The 23,448-nt window shown below is 37.8% G+C and overlaps 1 protein-coding gene across 1 annotated transcript in view; it reads left to right on the forward strand.

Moving 5' to 3' along the window:
• ATP13A4 (ATPase 13A4) overlaps positions 1 to 23,448 on the forward strand; it is a 138,102-nt gene that overhangs the window by 75,235 nt on the left and 39,419 nt on the right. Inside the window, exons 9-17 of the mRNA XM_012780244.3 lie at positions 9,678 to 9,812; positions 12,397 to 12,567; positions 13,378 to 13,535; positions 14,113 to 14,301; positions 16,226 to 16,287; positions 18,304 to 18,454; positions 20,003 to 20,089; positions 20,314 to 20,467; positions 21,417 to 21,528. Of these exons, the coding sequence (XP_012635698.1) occupies positions 9,678 to 9,812; positions 12,397 to 12,567; positions 13,378 to 13,535; positions 14,113 to 14,301; positions 16,226 to 16,287; positions 18,304 to 18,454; positions 20,003 to 20,089; positions 20,314 to 20,467; positions 21,417 to 21,528 (1,219 nt within the window). The remainder of the gene's footprint in view (positions 1 to 9,677; positions 9,813 to 12,396; positions 12,568 to 13,377; positions 13,536 to 14,112; positions 14,302 to 16,225; positions 16,288 to 18,303; positions 18,455 to 20,002; positions 20,090 to 20,313; positions 20,468 to 21,416; positions 21,529 to 23,448) is intronic.

Here is a 23,448-nt window from a genome sequence, read left to right on the forward strand (position 1 = left end):
ATTTGCACTTGTATATCTTTTTTGGTGAAATGTCTGTTCGAATCTTTTATTTATAAGATTGTTTTCTTATTAGTAAATTTGAGAGTTCTTTCTATATTCTGTATGCAAGTTCTTAACCATACAAATGATTTGCAAAAATTTTCTCTCAGTCTGTAAATTATCTTTCCACTCTCTGTACAGCGTCTTTCAAAGGGCAGATATTTTTACTTCTGTTAAAGTATAGTCTATCAATTTTTTCTTTTGTGGATCATACTTTTGATGTCATATCTAACACATCTTTGCCTAATCCAAGGTCACCAAGATTTTCTATATTGTCTTCAAGTTTTTAGAATTTTAGGTTTTATATTTAGTTCAATATTGTATTTTAAATTTTGGGGTTTTGTTTTTGATTTTTTGGATTGAGGTTTATTTTTTGTAAATAGTATCCAAATGCTCCAATAGCATTTGTTGAAAAGGTTATCCTTTTTCCACTGAATTGACTTTGCACCTTTGCCAAAAATCAGTTGTCCACTTATGAGTGTGTCTATTTCTCAACTCCCTCTCCTAGTCTATTAGATCTATTATTAGATCTATTAGCCTGTCTTTATACCAATGTAGCTTTTTAATAAGTCTTGAAATAGGATAATGTTAGTCTTCTAGGTTTGCTCTTCTTTTTCAGACTTAATTTGATGACACTGGGCCCTTTGTATTTCCATATGACTTTCAGAACCCATTTGTCAATTTTTTTCAAAAAGTTCTGTGATTTTGATTTTGATCGTGTTAAACATATAGAAGAATTTATGGAAAATTGACATGTTAACAAATTTGGATGTTTTGCCCTATGGATATGGTATATCTCTTCATTTATTTATTCTTTGATTTCTCTCAGCAGTGTTTTGCAGTTTTTAGCTTATGAGTCTCACACATCCTCTCTCAGATTTATTCTCAAGTATTTCATATTTTTGCTATTATTGTAAATGATATTTTTTTTTTTTTGAGACAGAGTCTCACTTTGTTGTCCAGGCTAGAGTGAGTGCCGTGGCGTCAGCCTTGCTCACAGCAACCTCAAACTCCTGGGCTCAAGCGATCCTCCTGCCTCAGCCTCCCGAGTAGCTGGGACTACAGGCATGTGCCACCATGCCCGGCTAATTTTTTATATATATATCAGTTGGCCAATTAATTTCTTTCTATTTATAGTAGAGACAGGGTCTCGCTCTTGCTCAGGCTGGTATTGAACTCCTGACCTTGAGCAATCCGCCCGCCTCGGCCTCCCAAGAGCTAGGATTACAGGCGTGAGCCACAGCGCCCGGCCTGTAAATGATATTTTTAAATGTAAACATTCAGTGGTTCATTTGCTGGTAGTTCCCTCATCTACACGTGCTGATCAGTAGTCCACTGCACACTGAAGGGGAAGCCTCTGCGGGTTTCTGTGGCTCTCCACCTGTGCAGCTGTCTGTCCAGTACCCTGTTCTGTGGAGTCAGGCCACCATGGCCCCAGGGACACTCATCTCTATGTTCCAAACTCAGGAATCTTCTGGACTTTGGGTTCCCACTCACTGCATAGTGGCTTGGGAATGCTTTAAAGACAGTAAGCTGGGCAAATGTAGAACATTTTCATTGGTTTCCTACCTTTTTTGTGGCTTGATGTTCATTGTCTCAAATCCATTGTTTCATATATGTTGCATGTTTTTGATTGTTTCAAATGGAAAGAGAAATATGGTTCCTTTTATTCCATCTTGGTTGGAAGTGAATTTTCACCTTTTAAAATTTCTTGTCCTAACTTTTTATGACAAAACACTTTGAACATATACAATAGTAGAGAGAATAGTATAATAAAATTCCATGTAGACAGCATCTAGATTCAATAATTATCAAGTCTTTGAATCTTTTTTTCATCTCTTCTACTAACTCCCTCACTCTGGATAATTTTGAAACTATACCAGATATCATATTTTATTTGAAAACATTTCAATATATATCTAAACTATAAAGACTCTTTTAAATTCTTTTATCACTTCTTAGATAACTCCATAATTTAAAAATAATCAATTATACAGTGTTAACATTTCCTCAACTGAATCACAAGTGTGTATGTATAAAAACTTATGATACATATACAAGCATACCTTGTTTTATTGCACTTTGCTTCATTGCCATTCTCAGATATTTCATATTTTAAAAATTGAGGATTTCTGGCAACTCTGTGTCATGCAAGTCTAGCAGTGCTGCTTTTCCAAAAGCATGTGCTCACTTGTGTCTCTGTGTCACATTTTGATAATTCTTGCAACATTTCAAACTTTTTCATTATTGTTATATCTGTATGGTGATTTGTGATCAGTGATCTTGATCTTTGATGTTTTATTGTAATTGTTTTGGGGTGTCACAAACCACACTTATATAAGACAGTGAACTTAATTGATAAATGTTGTGTGTGTTCTGACTACTCCCCTGACCAGATGCTCCCATGTCTCTCTCTCCTTGGGCCTCCCTGTTCCCTGAGACACAGCAATATTGAAATTAGGCCAATTAATTATCCTACAATGGCCTAAGTGTTTAAGTGAAAGGAAGGGTCACATATCTTTCACTTTAAATACAAATCTAGAAATATTTAAGCTTAGTGAAGAAAGCATGTCGAAGCCAAGACAGGCCAGAAGCTAGGCCTCTTGCACCAAACAGCTAAGTTGTGAATGCAAACAAAAAATACTTGAAGGAGGCTAAAAGCATGACTCCAATGAACACACAATGATGAGAAAGAAAGTGAAATCACCTTATTAATGATATGGAGAACGTTGTGGTGGTCTGGGTAGATGATAAAACAAGCCACGTTTCCATAAACCAAGGCCTAATCCAGAGAAAGATCCCAACTCTCCTCAATTCGATGCAGGCTGAGATGCAGGTGAGGAAGCTGTAGAAGAAAAGTCTGAAGCTAGCAGAGGTTGGTTCATGAGTTTTAAGGAAAGAATCCTTTCCCATAACGTAAGACTGCAAGTGCTCTTGTAGAAGCTGTAGCAATATATTCAGAAGATCTAGGTAAGTTAATTGATGAAGGTGGCTATACTAAACAACAGATTTTCAATGTAAATGAGAAATCCTTCTATTGGAAGAAGATGCCATATAGGACATTCATAGCTAGAGAGGAGAAGTCAATGCCTGGCTTCAAAGCTTCAAAGGACAGGCTGCCTGTCTTATTAGGGGTTAATGCACCCAGTGACGTTAAGTTGAAGCCAATGCTCATTTACCATTCTGAAAATCTTAAGACCCTTAGAAATTATACTAAGTCTACTCTATCTGTGCTCTATAAATGGATCGGCAAAGCCTGGATGACAGCATATCTGTTTCAGCATGATTTATGGAAGATTTTAAGTTCACTGTTGAGAACAACTACTCAGAAAAAAAGATTCTTTTCAAAATTTTACTGCTCATTGACAATGCACTTAGTTACCTGAGAGCTCTATGGAGATGTACAATGAGGTGAATGTTACTTATATGCCTGCTAACACAGGATGAAGGAGTAATTTTGCCTTTCCAGTATTATTATTTAAGAAATGCATTTCATAAGGCCATAGATACCATATATAGTGATTCCTCTGATGGATCTGGGCAAAGTAAATTGAAAACCTGAGAAGGACTCACCATTCTAGATGCCCTAGATGCTGTTAAGGACATTCGTGATTCATGAGAAGAGGTCAAAATGTCAACCTTAACAGGAGTTTGGAAGAAATTGATTCTAACTTTCCTGGATGACTTTGAGGGGTTCAAGACTGCAGCACGGGAAGTAATTGTGGATGTGGTGGAAACAACAAGGGAACTAGAATTAGAAGTGAAGCCTGAAGATGTGACTGAATTGCTGCAATCTCATGGTGAAACTTGAACAAATGAGGAGTTGCTTCTTATAGGTGAGCAAAGAAGGTGGTTTCTTGAGATTGAATCTACTCCTAGTGAAGATGCCGTGAACATTGTTCAAATGAAACCAAATAATTTATTTAATAGAATACTATGACAACTTAGTGGATAAAGCAGCTGCAGTGTTTGAGAGGATTGACTACAATTTTGAAAGTTCTACTATGGGTAAAATGCTATCAAAGAGCATTGTATGCTACATAGAAACCTTTTGTGAAAGAAAGAGTCAATGGATGCAGCACACTTTATTGTTGTCTAATTTTAAGACTTGCCACAGCCACCCAACCTTCAGGAGACACTACCTTATTGGCCAGCAGCCATCAACACTGAAGCAGGACCCTCCACCAGGAATAGGATTATGATTCACTGATGGTTCAGATGATCATTAGTATTTTTTAGCAATAAAGTATATTTTTAATTAAGGTATATACATTGTTTGTTAAGACATAATGTTATTTCACACTTAGTAGACTACAGTATAGTATAATCATAACTTTTATGTGCACTGGGAAATCAAAAAAATTCACGTGACTCACTTCATTGTGGTGGTCAGGAACTGAACCTGCAATATCTCTGAGTTATACTTTTACCTATTATATGCATAATTATTTTATATACATATTGAGATATTGGAAAAATGTGAAAAAGTAAATGCATTTTTATATAATATATATATTTTTAAAATTAGGATCCAAATAAAGTACAATTGATTCATATGTCTGAAATCTGTTTTAATCCACAGGCTCCTTCCCCCATATCTTAAGTTTTTCCTTGCAAATTTTTTTTTTCTTTTTTTCAGAGATAGAGTCTTGCTCTCTTGCCCAGGCTGGAGTGCAGTGGTCTAATCATAGCTCACTGTAACCTTCAATTCCTTTTTTTAAATTTTTTTTTATTAAAATATTAATGCCATCACACCCAGCCTAGCTAATTAAAAGTTTTTTTTGTAGAGATGGGGGTCTCATTGTGTAGCCCAGGCTTCCTTGCAAATGTTTTATTGAAGAAAATAAGTAGTTCTTCCTGTGGTTTCCACAGTCTAGACTATATTGATTATATACCTCATGTTTTTATATTCTTTGCACTTCCTATAAATTTGTAGTTAGATCTAGAGGCTTAAATTTGTGGCATGAATGCTCATAGTTGGTATTATATACTAGAGGCATATAATATCTAATTGTCTTCTTTTTGTGAGATTAGCAGATACATATGTTCAAGACTTAGATTTTTTACTTTGTTAGGAGCTACAAATTTTTTACTTTCATTATGTTGTTTTTAAAATTAGGTGGAATAGGAATATTTCTGTAAAAAGAAACACTACTGCTCCACTATTTCATTACCCTGAGATTCAGTTTAAGATATAAAGGATAAAGATCTGATTCTTTCTTTTCATTTACCAGCTTTAAAAATAATGAGCTAATTATCTAGTATCTTCCAGAGGATTTTTTTTTCTTTTAGTGTCATAAATTTTAACATGGTTGGTGCATTTCCAACCATTGCAGTTTTTATTCCTATTTTTGCTCATATTTGGCCATTGAGAGCCTCTTCAAGTTGGCTTCTGAGTATTTTTTACATGACCCTAATACTTACTGAGATTTTTATTAAACCAATTGAGACAATTCATGCACCAAACCTGGACTCATCTATTTTTCCAAAGAGTTCTTAGACAGGGTTCTCAATCAGATTTGCCCATTTTTATGGTATTAGTCAACATTTGTAGTCTTTTCCAGAAGATACACTTTAAGAAATAATTTTTTAAGATAAAATACATTATGAGTTCATATGGATAATTCCAATTCAAGTTTAGAACTATGGGCTTTTTACTTAACTTTGTTGATTTTTATTTGTGTCTCTCTTATCACTATACCCCAAATCCCAATTCATAATGACAAGAATGGATTACCCTTTTGCTTTATCCCATTATCTACAATAATCTCAGAATAACAAGCCAACACACTCAGAATTAATGATTCCTAAAAAAAGTTTAAGGTATTTTAGAGTTCTTTTTTTCTCCTTGTTCATGATATCCTATCAGAACTGTAGAGCCAAATTATACTTTTTTTGGTCCCAAAAAATTGTGTTTTAAACTTAATCAAAAAAGTTCTCTGTATGGTTATGCCAACAACTTGATAGGTTCATTTCACTAATTTTGCTTTAGATTTTAGTGTTAGCTTTTCAATTTTTGTATAGATACTATAGAAAATATCTACATGGTTTGAAAGTCAAATCCATAAGACAAGAGATATTTAGGGGAGTCTAGCACCTAGCCATGTCCTCTCTAACTTGTGTATTGATTCTCTCTATAATCATCACTTTGGTTGTTTTTGATTTATTATATTTAAAAATATAATCAAATATATAATATTTTTAGCTATGTGTTATATATACAAAATAGGATATGTATCTATACTGCTGATTTTTAGATAGATAAGAGTATTAGACTTATTTAACTATATTTTATGTTTTACATATGTACATAATTAACTATTTCCCAGGTGCCCTTTATTAGCAGTGTATATAGATACTCTTCATGCACTACTTCAACCGCATAGTACTCTCTTGTGTGGAGGAAACATTGTTTATTCAATCAGTCCTCTATCAGAGAATTTTTCAGAGAATTTTTCTCTCTGTCTTTTACTATTACAAACAGTGCTATAATAGAGTATTGTATATATGTGTTTTTATATTTTTGTCAGTATATCTTTGGTATAAATTTTGAGAAGTAAAATTGCTAGGCTGAAGAACAAATGTATATGTACTTTTGCTAGAAAAGTATGACCAAATTTCTAGAGATTGTGCCAGTTTACATTTGCACCAGAAATGTATGAGTGCCTGATTCCTCACAGCCTTGCCAACAGAATGTTCTGGCAAACTTTTAGATTTTTCTAATTGTATAGGTGAGCAATATTATCTCATGTATATTTCTCTCTTTTTTTAAGGAAATACTTTAAAACTCAAGGAAAGGTTGCAATAGTTCAAGTAATTTTTTCCCAGAGCTATATGAGGATAAGTTGCTGACAGGCATCAGGACCACCACATGCTTTAGTGTGTGTTTCTTAGAGAGAAGGATGCTCTCCTACATAAACAACAGTTCGTCCAGGAAGTTAATATTGACACACTACTACTACCAACTAATGGTCAGACCTTGTTCATGTTTGCCAACTGTCTCAATAGTGTTCTTTAAGGGAAAGGCGTCCAGGATCACAAAATGCTTTTGTTTCCCATGTCTCTTTAATCTTAAATCTTTTCTTGACTTTTGTAACTTTGACTCTTTCAACTCTGGTTATTTTGTAGAACGTCACTCAATTTAGATTTGTCTGATGTTGCCTCTGTAAATTCAGGTTATGCATTTTTTTTCCTGGTATATCACAGACATGGTTCTGTGTTCTCACTGCTTCCTCTCAGGTAGTATATAATTCAGATTTGTCCTGTTACTGGCGATGTTGACTGGGTTACTGAATTAAACAGGATCTTCCAGGTTTCTCCATTGTAAATTTATTCTTTCCTCCTTTGTAATTAGTGGTTATTTTTTTGGGAGATACTTTGAGACTATATAGATAAACCATCTTCCTCAAATTTTCACCCATTAGTTTTAGTATCCATTGATGTTTCTTGACTAAATGATTACTATAATAGTTGCCAAATGATGATATTCTAATTTTATCTCTCCTTCTAATTAATTCATTGCCATTTTGCTGCAAGGAAAGCTATCTTTCTTCTTATCTACCTATTCATCTGCTTATGCCATTATGGACTCTTGAATCCCTATTTTATTCAATGGCTATAGTTCTTTATTACTATTTAATTTGATGCTCAAATTGTTATAGATTCAGGCAGTGAGGGTCCTTTAAGTTGGCTTTGATATCTTTGTGATATGTCCCCATCATTCTTTGAGTATTTTTCTACTTAATGGCACAACAAGGTGTTCTAGATTATGTTCTAGATTAGGTGTTCTTACTTTTCTTGGCCCAATTTGTAATCTGCCCTTTCTCTAAAGCACCCTTTTTATTTGGAGGAATGGAGTTTAGAAACAAAAAATCGGGCACTGAATATATTCATTACTATTGTTATTTCACTTCTGTGAGGCCTCCTCATAGGACAGAGTCAGAGACTACGTGTATAAACAGACTCGCAAACATGTATTTATGTATTCTTATATTCACACGCATTTACATCTGTTATTTCTCTCTCTCTAATACACTGATATTTCCAATTCCGATCTGATACCACAGGGTTTATTCTAGTTTTCTCTCTTTCTATATTTGTAAGTTCCTTTCATCAGTGAGAAACCTGGCTCTTGTTAACCTCAATCTATCTACAGGGGACACATTCAAAGACTCCCAGTAGATACCTCAAACCGTGAGTAGTCCTCAGCCTGATCACCATCCATAAGAACATATTTCTGTTCACGTCTTCCACTCACAAGTGTAATGCCCTTTCCATTTTAACTAAGCACTTACGTACTGTGCTTTTGACTTTTGAAGTTTGAGGTACAACAGCAAAACTAGCATAGATTTCTTTTTCCTTCTTTATAATTTCACGGATAAAGATTTTTTTTTCCTGCTGTAGATCTTAGCAACCTCAGCATACAACTCTTTTTTCTTTCTTCATTAAGTGGAGAACTTTGACCTTATCACTTAAAGGAAGCACTTTACAGCTTCTCTTTGACATATCTGAATTGTCAGCACCACTATTCTTGTTCTTTGGGGCCATTACTAAGGAAAATAAGGGCTAGTTGAAACAACCACTGTGGTACCACAACAGTCGATCTGCTAACTGAGATGGCCACTGAGTGACCAACAAACAGAATTTTCAGTGTGGATATGCTGGGCAAAGGGATGATTCATGTTCTGGGCAGGACAGAGCAGGACAGCACTAGACTTCAGCACACTACTCAGAATGGTGTACAATTAAATACTTATTAATTATTTATTTCTGGGATTGGCCATTTAATATTTTCCAATTGCAGTTGACTACAAGTAATTGAAACTAAGGAAAGCAAAACTGCCGATAAGGGGGTGGGGGGACTACTGTACTTATCATATCCATTCTGCCTGCATGTAACCAATCTTCCAGCATTGCTGAAACTCCCTCTGTCCCCAACCCCGCTCCCACGTAGACGCCCTTTGCACCCTGCTTGGACCCCAACATCCCATGGCAGGCCACTGCCACCATGGTGGCCCTTCCCCCCCTGCTCGGGCTCTGACACCAGGTTCATGTAAACACCCTTCCATCCTACTTAGGCTCCAGCACCCCACCACAGGCTGCCAGCCCATCCCGCCCAGCCTGCTGCAGCGATGCCTCTCTCACTGGGTCCACAACAGCTTTGGGACTCTATAAGGAAGGAGGGAAATAAAGGCAGGCAGGCAGGCAGGAAATCAGGAAGAAAGGAAAGAACTTTAATTTCTCTTATTATGAGTAAGAATGAGCAGCTTTTCAAACATTTAACATACCACTTGTGTTCTGTGTGTGTGTGTGAACTGTTAATATCTAGCAATTTTGCTATGCACTTATTTGCTATACATCTCTTTTTAAAAGACTATATTAGGAATATTGTTTTTGTAACATGTCTTCTGAATTTGGCATTAGTTTTATTTTGCTTCCTTTTTTTGCTGCCACACAAAGGTTTTTGTTTTACATAGTTTATTACTTTTTCCCCAGATTTTGAATTAATGTTGAGGAATGTCCTCCTTTTAAAAAAAATGCTCTGGTTGCTTTCTCATTGATTTTCAACTTAAATAGATGTTGGACTGAGTTTTCATGGGAAAGTAACCTGACTGAACTGTGTCTCCTCACTCTTTCAGCTGGAGTTCAAGAGCTGGAATCACGCTTTCTGGTGCCTGGAGATTTATTAATTTTGACAGGGAACAAAGTGCAAATGGCATGTGACGCCGTCCTGATTGATGGCAGCTGCGTGGTGAATGAAGGCATGCTCACAGGTACGCGCTACCTCCACAGCTCCAGCTTCTCCAGGCTGACCAGGGCTCCAAGCTACCACGTCCCCGCCCCTCCTCCACCTGGATGACAATGACCCACTGCAAAGTGTGAGGCTGCTGTGGGACCTTCCTATTTCCACAAATCCTAGTCCTGCTGGGGGTGGATCTGAGAGTTCAAATTAAAGGTGCCTTCTGTGTGCTAAGTTTGATACAACCATAACTTTTTGAGTGTTTAGCACTTTCTTCTTGAACGAAGAATTATTACAGCTCTCTCATTTTACTTTAAAAGACTGTACAGATCATTAGATCTTTCAGGATTGTCTGTGATTTTTATCTTTAATATTTTTATATAAAATATGTCTTCAAATAAACTTGGAGGGTTTGAAAACCATCAATGACATCCTGAAACCCATGGGGTAGTTGGTATTCTTCCAGCCCTGTCTTGAAAATGTTAAAAAGTTTGTGATGCAGCATTTGGCAAACCTGCTACTTCCAAAGTACACGCTAGGTATTTTGGACTAACTGTATTTCATTTTTAAATAACATGCTGGAGCTGGGAGGGACCTCAGAGGTCATCTCCCTTCACAGGTAAGGTCCAGAGAGGAGTGACTTGCTCAAAGTTACCGCTTTGATTTTTCACTTATATAGCCTAATAATGAGTTGTTGTGCCAACATTTCTGTAAGATGAAAAAGAACTTTAAAGTCCTTTATAGAGATGAAATGGGAGGCTATGAATGCACCATGGTGTACTGTGGTTCCCATTAAGGTCCAAATGGAATCCATTTGTCTCAGGCAGACCATAAAGGCATGAAGTGAAGACAAAACACACATCCCCCACCTATGTGAACTTACAAAAAATAAGTGCATGCACACATGTGCACAGAGGGAAGTAAAACTCAGTGGAAAGCAACCAGGAGGGATCAGGGAGGAGGGGAAGGAGATGAACCAATCTAATGGGTACTATGAACACTATTTAGGTGATGGGCACACCTATAGCCAGGACTTAAGCATTAGAAAAATGATTCATGTCCCCCCTAATATTTGAAATAAAAAAATAAATAAATGCATGGCAGATCTTGGCAGGTCAGCTTTCTTTCTCTCAAGAATCCATAGATTCAAAAAAAATTCTGCAATGCCTTTTGCAATGCCAAGTACTATTTTCCTAATGAAAGTAGCCCCAGTACACTGGAATAGGATTCTAATAATACTTTATATTGCTCACTTTGCAAAGACTAGTGGGAGACTTTACAAGCTTGCTCCTCAGGACAGGCCATAGTTATGTCACAACTTCATTCAACACCTTGTATTAGCACTGCAGCCCACTGCAGCATGCTCCTTGCACTGCTCTGGCAAAAGTCGCCAGGGGCCCCCTTACCACATTCAATGTATTCTTTAAATCTCTCATCTATTGTCCTCTCTGTTGCATTTGACTATTCTGACCATCTCTCCTTCTGAAAACTCTCTCCTCTCTAACTTTCTAAGACAACTCTCTCTCTCCAAGTTCTCCTACCACTGACCTTATCCATGAGGTTTCTCTGCTGCTCCTATTTCTCCACTTCCTTGGTTGCTGCTCAGGGCTGCAGCATTGTCCTTTCCTTTTCTCGCCCCAGACTTGGTCCCTATGTAATTTTGTCTCTTTCTGTGGTCCATAAGCTGATGAACTCTGACTAAATATCTCTGGTCAAGGCCTTTTACCTGAGCTCAGATCTAGATAGCTCTCTAAGTACCTACAAGACATCTCAACATGGTCATTCTACAAGGCAGCTTCAGCTCACAGTGGCTAAAAGAGAATTCTTTCTCTCCTCCTATAATCCCTATGCTGATGAATAACGCCACGCTCTGCTCACTTCCCATGTCAGGAACCAGGAAGTCATTTTAAATTCCTCTCTCCCTATAACCTGCCAATATAAAAATATCCTCAAGTTTTGTAGCTTCTTACTTTCTTATTTCTTGACTCCAGCACTTCCTTTCCATTTTCATAGCCAAATGCCTAGATCAGGCCTCATCCCTTCCACCTGGGACTCTGAGCAGTTCCCAGCTGGATGTGCAGCCTCCAGCCTCAGCAGACCTCAATTCAATACTGTGAGCAGAGTGCTCTCTCTTACACACAAGTATGATATTAGTCTCCCGATTAAAGCGGTTAAGTATCTCTCCACCCTCCTTCAGCTGCCAGTGACTTTAGGAAAATGTTTAAATCCTTAAATATGGTGCATTTGGGGCTCTGCATGCTTAGGCTCCTCCAAAGCCCTCGTGGCCCTTGTTACCCACACCCTACATTCTAGACTGCACAGCTCGCTGCTCCCTCACTAATTATTTCCAGCTATTTTAACATCCATGCTTGATTTATAATACTCAGTATTTACAATACTGCATTGTACTTATTTGTTTACACGTCTATATCCCACGCTAAACTACAGACTCCTTAAAAGTAAGAACTATGTTTACCCTTGTGCCCCCAGTGCCTACGGTTGTCTCTGCCACCAAGACGGCTCACAACGAATGGCTGTTGTATGATGAGTGAGTGCAGGCATGATTTAAATGAGTGAAGGCATTTTACCTGACAAAACCGGGTGCTTGTGTTCTGTAGGAGAGAGTATTCCAGTCACTAAAACCCCGTTACCCAAGATGGATGGCTCTGTGCCCTGGAAAACACAGAGTGAAGTGGATTACAAACGGCATGTCCTCTTCTGTGGAACGGAGGTGATCCAGGCCAAGGCAGCGTGCTCTGGGACCGTGAGGGCAGTGGTACTGCAGACTGGTTAGCATCTCCTCCTCTGCGTTGTGACTTTTAATGAAATGCTTTTGCTCAGTTTGCTAGTGCCTTAAATTTAATCAGGTATGGAGCAGTCTTTAGATAACAAATCAAATGTATGTAAATCTACGTCATATTTTAAATGCCAATTGAACTACGGCATATGCTTTCTGGTAAAAATAATTAATACTGATGACAATAATCACTAATTATGTGCTTTGCCATTTGTGAACTATTTCCACACATCTAACCAGCAGAGCAGAAATGTCGACTGTTCCCACTTTATACTTGAATAGGCTGAGGCCACACAATTCAAGTGAACTTTTAAAAATACCATACCTGGTAATTGACAGAGCTAGACCCAGGTTTTGTCTAATCCCAAATCCCAAGTTCTTTCTAGTCAGGTAGGGCTAGACACTGAAAATTTAACACTGAAAAGTATTAGAAAACTGAATCCATCAGTATTTACTGGGCCATTTAATTTTAATTAAAGTGGTGTGTGTGTGTGTGTGTGCTCATGAGTTATTTCCTTAAAATAAAGTTATATTTGGAAAAGCTGCACTCTCCCTCCACTAGGGTGGTTTCCTATCTCTGGGATGCATTAAAATTGGAAGTAGAGGGAAGGAAGGCCAGAGAGAGTACTAGGCTCAAGAGAGATATTTCCATACTAGCACTTACTTGTTTTTTCACTTATCTTTCAATTGCCTTTGGGTTTAAACACTGTTTAAATATCACTAGAGGCAATCAAAGGCAATGTTGAGGCACTACCAGTCGGGTTTGGCATCCTGAGAGTGTGGTGTATGTTTGCTCTTTCAGGTTTCAACACTGCAAAGGGGGACCTTGTGAGATCCATTCTCTACCCCAGGCCAATGAATTTTAAGCTCTACAGGGATGCTATCAGGTTCCTCCTGTGCCTTGTGGGGACAGCCACCATTGGGATGATCTATACTCTGTGTGTCTATGCGCTAAGTGGGGTAAGCTGGCTTTGCTCTTTTATTATTTGCACACATACATTCATTCCTATATATTTCATGGTCTGCATGTTAACTTAAATCTAGGGCATGGTTTACAAACCTGGGAAACAAAGCTAAACACTGAAACCTGCTTATCTAGTTCCAGTTCCCCAATCAGATCTTATGGGACAGTGGAACAAAACAATTTGTTTATTGAGATATCAACATACCTCCACTCTTTTCCTCACACTTTTCTTTGCACTATTTTTCTTTTCTTTTTCAATCTGAGAATGTATTTATTTCAGTGAAGTAGTACTTTGGCAGCTATGAAATTTTAAGTAAAACTGGATACCCCTTGTTGGTAAGGACATGGCAAACTGGTACAATATTCTCTGCTGATAGAAGTATGAACCATCATAAGCCTTTTTATTGCACTTTGGCAAAAGATATTGAGAGCTATAAACATGGTCATACCCTTTGTCCTACTGATACCATTTCTAGAAATTTGACCTAAAGAAGTAAACAAAAAGAAGGAAAAAAGTCATTTGCTGCCCATTACTGATTTGCCTGTAATAGTTAAAGGGTGACTGCCTTCCAGGAACCCCTAGAGGATATGGTGAAGAAAGCCCTTGACGTCATCACAATCGCAGTGCCTCCTGCTCTACCTGCCGCTCTGACCACAGGCATTATCTACGCCCAGAAGAGGCTGAAGAAGAGAGGCATCTTCTGTATTAGTCCCCAAAGGATCAATGTGTGTGGACAAATAAACCTTGTCTGCTTTGACAAGGTATGTGTGTTTCATCCTCACTCTCATAGCCATTTTTATCATCACTGTCATCATATATAGGTGTTTTTTGCCTCCTGTGAGTCAGGAAATGTAGAACGTGGGTACATGGCCTCATTTAATCTCTGGTTAGGCATGTGATCTGGCATAGATATATATTTCGAGCTCTCAGATTCAAGAGTTTAGAGCAGGGGGAGTGGGTACTGAATAGGAGAATTTTTAAGGTCCTTCTAGCTTCAATATGCTAGGAAAAGCAATTAATTAAAATAGCATCCTGTCCCTCTGCTGTCAAAACTCTCATACAAGGAGCGAAATTTAAACCCTTCACTACAGTCACTGATGTGTCCCTAATGCTAAGAGTATTCCCTGGCATATAGTCACTGCTCAATAAATATTTATTGAATTAATGAATGAATGAAAAAGGAAGAGTTTATTAAACTGTGTCTTACTGTGAGACTCCATTCCTACAAAACCCCATATAAACCTTTACTGTATTTTCCCATCTATAGTTTATTGGTTAAAATTACACTTGATTAATTGCCAGTTATTTCCAAGTAGCCTCGTATTCTACCTTCTCTTGAGTGTATTGTTAAAGCCTGTACACACATGTGCTGGGGAAAATGGGGGAGTTGTAAGAGGATAAAATGAAAATGCCCTTCAGGGCATCATGGGCAGGTGAGAGCATGAGCAAAGGTGTAGATGTAGAGGCAGGAAAGCAAGAGACTGTGTGGTTTTGACTAGAGCAGGACATTAGTAACGGGAGAGGATGTCTGTGGACCTTGAATGTCTGGCTAGGAATTTTTTATTTAATCTTTAAACAGCAGAAAGCCATTAAAGGTTTTTTTCTTGTTGTTGCCTTCTTTTTTAATTATTTTTTTATTGTGTTAAAATGTACATAACATAAAATTAACCATTTTTAAGTGCACTGTTAACTGGCATTAAGTACATTCGTACCCATTAAACAATACATTGAAGGTTTTGATAGCAGAGAGTTAATGAGATCAGAGCTGTATTTTATAATTACTGGAGTATCAGAAAGATCTACCAAAAATAGAAAGGTAATATGGCTCCTGCCACCATTTTGATATTATTTTGTGATCAAACTAGCATTGTAAGGAAACACATTCTATTTATGAGATCATTTCCTTGGACTTGGAAAAAGAAACAGGAGAGAGATAATTGTGAATTGAATTTGAATTAAAAATTAGCAATAATTGCAAGTAATTACCATTATTATTAGCTTTTACTATATGCTAGATATTAAATTAGACACAGTATCTCATTTAATCTTTACAACAACTCTATGAGATTTTGACCATGTTGCAGATAAGGGCTCCAATGGTTACAAGGGTTACACAATTCGCCCAGGTCACACAGCTAGTGTTTAAACCTAGTCTGAGCTCTTAAGTGTTATGCTGCACTGAGAGAAATACCAACAAATGCTTTTACCAAATCGATATCAAATAGCAAAAAATTTATTTAGTCTTTTCACAAAGGGTGCCTTGTAGGTAAAAATTCTACTCCATTACTTATTTCTGATGACATACTTTTAACTTCTACTATAAAAACTGGGACTGGCTCATTTTATAGCTCTTACAAGCTTACCTAGGACTTTCCCTTCCGTTCAGTCTACCATTAGATCCTCAAAACAACCCTCTGAAGCTGTAAGGAAGATACCGTTTTCTTCTTTTTACCATGGAGGGCACTGAAGTTCAAAGAAATTAAGTGCTAGCTTGTCTATAGCTGGTAGGAGCTCATCAAAGCTTCCACCAGGACTCCAGATTCCTACCCTTCTATGTCTCTCTTTGAAGTGCTGGTCTTGATAATACATTTGCAAAGTATATTTTCCTATTAAAACATGCCTTATTTGTCTTCTCCATGGGGCTGCCAGATCTTCAGAGTAAACCCAGTATTTGTTTCTATTTAGACAGGTACCTTAACACGGGATGGCTTGGATCTCTGGGGAGTTGTGCCTAGTGACAGGAATGGGTGAGTACCTTGGACTAAAGGCATTGTAGCTTCTCTTTTTCCAGAATTCCACGTTGTCTTTTTGAAACTACTAACGGAGACATTTTAGCATTGGCTTTGGTGGACAATGATTGCCAAAATATCTTGATTTAATTTCTCCTCTTGAATTCTTCCAAGAGTCATTAAAACATGCATATTTCGCCCTGCCCGTCCCCAGGCACTCACAAACCCAGGAGGTTGTGGGGAAGTTTTGAAACTGCATTCAAATTTTTGCTGAAATGTAGTTTGCTTTTAACATATTCATCAGAGGCCTGAAGTAGGCCCAGTTTAAATAATTTGGACAAGACCAGGACACTGTTCTTCAGCAAGGTTACATTCCTATGTGCAAGCCCAAGCATCTTGATATGCTCAGAGGAAGGAGAACACTGCATTGACTTTTGTGCCCTGAATTACAGGAAAAGAAAGGTTGAGGAAACATAGCTGGCGTACTCATTTTCCTTGGTATTCTGATTCTGGGAACTCCACTTTCTGGCTTCTGTAACCTCGTCTTTTCTAGCAAGAAAAGACTCTGTTTTGGCAGTTTTCAGCTTAGTGTCATAAAGATTCGTACGTCCTTCACCCGTGGCCCTCTTGTGGCCATGTGTGAGTTTGTGTTTCTGCCTGCCTTTTCTCCTCTCTATCAACCTCCAGTGTGATCAGAACACGAAATGTTGTGCGTTTGAAATTTATGTTTTGTTTGAAAATGATAGGATTTCCTTCTAATACTTACAACCTAAATCACAAAGCATTTTATTCATGAAAGGCTCATTGTGGTTCTTTTGCATTATGCACATGACATCCAATTTATCCATAAAGTATTTTTAATTACACATGGTTTTGATGCATTGTCATATCAAAATACTGCTTATAAACAAATCTAATTCCTAGCTTAAAAAATAATCCTGGTGCTTCCAACCATTTTAGTTTATAGAGGAAGCCTCTTACAGTGTTGAACTTTTCTAAAGGTCTTTCCATTTTTCTTGGAGAACGGATTGGAATGTACACCTCATTTCCTTGTTTGTTAGTATTTTTCTTTTTCAGCTTCTTCAAAATATGTATGCATTTATTCAAATGTGTGAGCACCTTGAGAGCAATCTTTTTCTTATTTATGTTTGTGTTCCCAATGCCACAGCACTGTACCAGGCACACACAGTAGGCACACAGTAAATGTTTGTTCATCTAAAATGAACTAAATATGTTCTGTCTTTTGAATGTTCTACTTATTGAATTGACATCATATTAGTCGCAAAACTTTGGAAACTTTCTATTTCTAAAAATAACCTGTTATATTTAAATAAAAACACTTGATATAATATTTAGGTAATTTATTGATTAATTAGGCGTACGTACCTCCCTTCTTTCTTCTTTCTGTCCCTTCCTTCAAAAAGATCAAAGTTGGCTTCAAATGACTAAAAAAGCAATTTAAATGTTTTAAGAAATTGACAAATTTAGTTAATGAAGTGAGAGAAAACAGTTAACTCTAGGTAAGAAGCGAGCACCTGACTTATAAGCTATTAAATATCTTCTTGTCAATTCTTATCTGTTAATTCTGATCTTTTCCAAAAAGGGCCTGACCATGGTGCCAGATATTTCATGAACCATCAAAGGCTATCAGAGATCAATAAATTAGGAATACTCAAATAAAAATAGAAGGATAGGGATGATAGAGAGCTTTATGCATTTGTTGTGTTATCCAGTGTTTGGCTCAGTCCTCTGGAACTCAGAATTATATGCTCAGAATTAGTGACTGATGACAGATAATTGACTGATAAGATTTTTTCTGTGTGCTTATTTTCCCTGATATGTGCTTTTGCTTCTGTGTTAATTATACTCAGTGAACTTACCTAAGGATGATGGCTGAATTAGTTTGGGGGGATTAGACAGTGGGTATATAATTCAACAAAGCACATTAAATTATTTTTTAAAAACACGTTCACCTCTAAGATACTCCACTTTGGCATGAGAAGTTAGAACCAAAGCCCTTTCCCTCCCCTTCAGCTTCCAGGACGTCCACAGCTTTGCCTCGGGCAAGGCTTTGCCGTGGGGCCCGCTGTGTGCGGCCATGGCCAGCTGCCACTCTCTGATCCTTCTCGATGGGACCGTCCAGGGAGACCCTCTGGACCTCAAAATGTTTGAAGCTACCACCTGGGTAAGCCTCTGCTGTGCAGAGAATCTAAGAAGCTTCTTCAATGCCAGAGCAACATAGGCTTTATCATAGCTATTTAACAGTTTTAAAATGTGAGTTTTCCAACGTGGAGGACATTTGGCAGTGAAGGGCGAACTAATCTAAGCCTGGTTGCCTCATCTGCACAATGAAGCTAATAATAGCAACTGTTTTATAGAATTATCATGAGGATTAACTGAGATGGTGCATTAACAAAATCCTTGGTACTGCGCCTGGCACACATTACAGGCTCAGTAGTATTAACATAATTATAATCATCATACAATTATTTATCAACTCTTTGTATTGTTCTGTTAGCATTATCTGGTTTCACAGTTTTCTAGAACATGGGGATTGGGAAACACTGCCGTCCCTAGTGCTTAGGATAAGCACTCATGATGACCATGAGTTTTATTCCTTTTAATTTAGTATTGATTTATTTCTAAGGGTGGAAACAACAAAAAGGAAAACAATTAAAGAGTTTTTGTTGAGACTTTGTGCTAGATTTAAGGGCAAGTGGTGTAGTGCAGGAATCTCATGTTGGGGACTCGGCTCCTATGACCATAAAATGAGGGGATTGGATTAGATCAGCAGTGTTCATATAAAACAAAATAAGACAAAAAATCTGGAATCTTTTTTTAAATGGAAACATTATTCAGAAGGACTCTTAAAAAACTAAATAGCCAGAGTCACTCCAGTCAAAATAGGAGTTGGGGTGCAAAAGTTAGGACTAGGGAACCCACATCCCTGACTACTGAGCTGTAAGCCCATCCCTTCTCCCTGCACGTAGCTCTACGCCTGGTGACACACTGTGAGCACCACTGACAGACACAATATTTAGGGTCCCTTCCAGACCTCCTAGAGCATTATTTCATAGCAGTCTGATGTAACTTTGCCAATCTTCCATCTTTTCTGAGTTACTGATTTTGCATCTTTAAGTAGGAATTATAATTTCCTCTCTTTTTTTCAACTGCTCAATGGGATGATTACAAAGCACTGTGTTATCTTTGGGTAAAAGGTTCCTCTAATTTAGGGTCATTATTATAGTAATTACTGAACATTAACCATGTACATTGCACATCGCAGTCCCTGCCCTGCCCTGCCCCCACCCCCCACCCCCCCACCGAGGACTGTCAGTCCAGACTAGACAGACAGGCAAGAACAGGAAAAGATAGAAAGGTGCTTGCTCCACATAAAATAAGTCTGGCTATTCATGGGCACTGCTTTCCAGTTAAGCTCTTTAGAAATGGAGAATGAGCCTTTATTCAGCACATTCCAACAGAGAAAACAGGATAAATTGCATGAATAATTCAGAAGTGTCTGCCCTTCAAGTTTTGCAGCATTTCCAATGCATTATTATTATTTTTTTCTGTGGGAGAATAAGTTTGGTTCACCTCCATCTAGCTGAGGAAAGAGATGTGGAGGATACATCGAGGTGGTCTGAGGGTGTTCTCAAGGGGAGGGTTTAAACATAACATCAGTGGACAAACAGTGAATACATCTCTGCAATGAAATATTCCATTTGTGAAATAGGAAATGGCTATTTCCGGGGATGATTTCCATGGCAAGGGAGTGCCGGCACACATGATGGTAGTTAAGCCCTGCAAAACAGCCAGCCAGGTAAGCGGAACTTGCTCACCCCGCAACACTCAAACTCAAAGGGAAACTCTCTTCTGGCCTATGGTTTCTGAAAGATCACAGAGGTATCTTCTTTGAATTCCAGGTGTGAAAATTGGTGAGACCTTCCCCCTTATTCGCTAAAATAAGAATTAAAGGAGTAGTTAATTCCTAATAGCTAGAAGCTATGTCGGCATGTGCCTCTCCACTCCCCATCCCTCAACCAGGTCCCAGTCGAAGGAATTGCAGTCCTGCATCAGTTCCCATTCTCATCAGCACTGCAAAGGATGACAGTCATTGTCCAAGAGATGGGGGGTGACCGACTGGCTTTCATGAAAGGTGCGCCAGAGAGGGTGGCCAGCTTTTGCCAACCCGAGACAGGTTAGTGAATAGACTTGTATTACAACTGGCAAATCTGTATTTTCAGCACTTGATCTATGAATCCAATTGCATACTGGTCACCATCAATTGGGTGACTCATTGGTGTTCCAAATTCAATACCCAAATCAAGCTTATCTTTCTCACAATTCCCATTTTGGTGAATGGTGCCACCCCCACCCCCAGTTTAGGTGCTGTCTCTGATCCTTCCTCTTCCTCCTGCCTCTGTCTTGTAAGTTGCTAGTCCATGGCTCTGTCATGGGGTCAGTGCAGGCCCTCATTGTCCCTGATCACTTCAACAGCTAGTGAATTGGCCCTCTGCCTCCAGTCTCGTCCGCTCTGATTTACCCTCTATACTGTGATCAGATTGGTTCTTCTATCACAACTATGTTGTCACTGTTTTGCTTTTATTCTTTTGGTTGCTTCCTGTCTCATGCCTTCTTGCCTGGGTGCGTGATGCTCCCTCTGCCAAAAAGCCCTCTCCTTTCTTCCCCTAACCACTTCCTCCAGCCTGGTGGAGGTACTACTATGCACTTTTCACAGCTTGCTGCCATCTGCTGGATCCTGGCAATGATCTCATTTGACTGAATTGTTAGTCCACTGGCTGTTAGTTATATAGAAATCCTCAGAGCAGAGCTGGCAGTTCATTTCTTTATAGCCAATGTCTGGCACATAGTAGCCTCTCAGTAAATGTTTGTGGGTTAAACTGGGGGAAAAAGAATTCTACACTTTCCCTATCCTTTTTTCAACTGCTTCCTTTCCATTTCAGTTTTACTGGACCCCAAGAGGTCAACCTTGACAATGTAGTTATGTTTAGCATTTCTACAACTTGTGTGCATATCTTTATAGAGGTGTGTTTTCTTGGGCAAGAGTTGGATGTTTGTAGAAGTTTTGTTTGCCAGTACTGACTGTGTAAATATTGCATACTAATCCTGTGTTACTTTCTAAACAGTACCGACTAGTTTTGTTAGTGAACTTCAGATTTACACGACACAGGGCTTTCGGGTCATAGCACTGGCCTACAAGAAGCTGGACACTGACCACAACACGACTGCCTGGACAAGGTAAATGAGGGCGGATTCCATTAAAGCAAAATGGTTTGGTGGAAAGATGCACCAGACTGGGATGGGACTCAATGGTTCTGGGTGGTGGACACAGCATCGTAGCTTGCTAAAAATGTATTTGTGTACATAAAATGTCTCTTACATTGGTAAACAGGGATATAGGCATCCCTGCCAAGCCTATATCATGAAGCTAATGTGAACACTGACTGGGAGATTTTATTAGAAATAAATGTATAAAATATAAAATATGATGTGATTTTACAACTTTGTGAAAACAGACATAAGAATATAACCAGTGTTTCAGAGTTTGAAATTGTGGTCATGCCCCCACATTTTTTATTATAGTTGGTGGATTGGTTGGAAGTTATGAAACATAACATTTGCCTGAAAAAATTCTTGATAGAGAATACACAGCTTAATGAAACAAATAAATGTATCTTAGAGTATATACTCTAGGTAATATTTGCACAAAAACGAGAAAAACTTCTGAGGGTCATACTAGGGAAAGTTTCGATATGTATAGATAAAATAAAGATGCTCAACAGTTGAAATAGACTGCATTCCTTAGGAGTTCAACTTTATTTACTGTGTGTGTGTTTTTTTTTTAAAAATAATTTTCCACTGTTTTTAGGCTATCATGTTTATTTCACCTTCAGTGTCATTTCCAATACTCTATGTCAGCCACCACTGGTAACACTGCTGTGGAAATAATCAAGGCCCATTTTGCCATTTAGGATTTTAAATTTGGAAGGTCTAATGCATTTGTTTTGAACCTTATCAAACTAAACACTCTCTTGTTGTAACTATACTTCCTTTAGTATACTAAAATAAAATTCATATGTAACATCTGCATATATTCTTTTTAAAAATATATATAATGTGCATATATATGTAACATCTACACATAGTCTTTGTAAAAAATTACTATATATTCTTATACAGTAAAAATAAAAGCACACAATATAATATATCACAAAAAGTAATAGTTCAATAAATGCTCAGCTGACTCCACAAAACAAAATGAAGTAATTAGTTGCTTATACCTATGTATAGAATCTTTGAGGCTGCAACAGCTACAAATGCAGACTGGTACAGGTGTGATATATATTGTAGTCTCAGATACCTCAAAGAGTCTCTTGTGCCAGTGAAGTGATTATGAAATGGTTAACAACTCTTGGCAAAAGTCTGAAGGAAATGGAACAAATCTCTTCTTAATTTATATAATATAGATATTATAGTTATATCCCTGCAAAATTCAATAGAATATTAAAAGTGTGAAAAATACATTGTGTTTATATGTAAAACAGAACTAAGGGAAGTATAATAAATAATTTTATAGTTGTTTAATATATAGTAATATTGTATATACCATAATAGTACAGTATGCTATATACTTTAATGATTGTATAATATAAACAGCATAAGCCTAAAATGACTTAGGAAAATACACCGATTTTTTCAGTGTCCATGAATGTCCAGTAATATATTCAAAGGTATGTGGGATGCAGGATAATTCTTCATTGTGCATTAGTCATTGCAGAAAATCTTGCATAGATACCACAAAAATGTCCACAATGTCCTCTAGAGGCAGTGTTGCCCCTGCTGAGAATGACAAGTGAATGGGCAAAGTGAGGCCCAGAGGGGGAAGTAGCTCATTGTGTGAGATTCCTGGGCTTATTGGGCCACTCTCTTTGGGGCCAGCTTAATGTGACCCCTGAAACTCTGGCTATTACAACTCTGGATATTTGTTGTAATTTGATCAACTCATTTCAAGGTCACTCAAGTCAGAGAGCTAAAAGTGAACTTTTAGATTTGATGTCATATTTTGAAGAAGAGGAAATTTGGCCCCAAGGAAGAGATGGAGCAGCATTGAGAATGGGACTTTGTTTCCCGAAAGCCTGTTGCCAGGGATATAGCAAG

The sequence above is a fragment of the Microcebus murinus genome, chromosome 1 (assembly GCF_040939455.1).
Source record: "Microcebus murinus isolate Inina chromosome 1, M.murinus_Inina_mat1.0, whole genome shotgun sequence".
NCBI lineage: Eukaryota > Metazoa > Chordata > Mammalia > Primates > Cheirogaleidae > Microcebus > Microcebus murinus.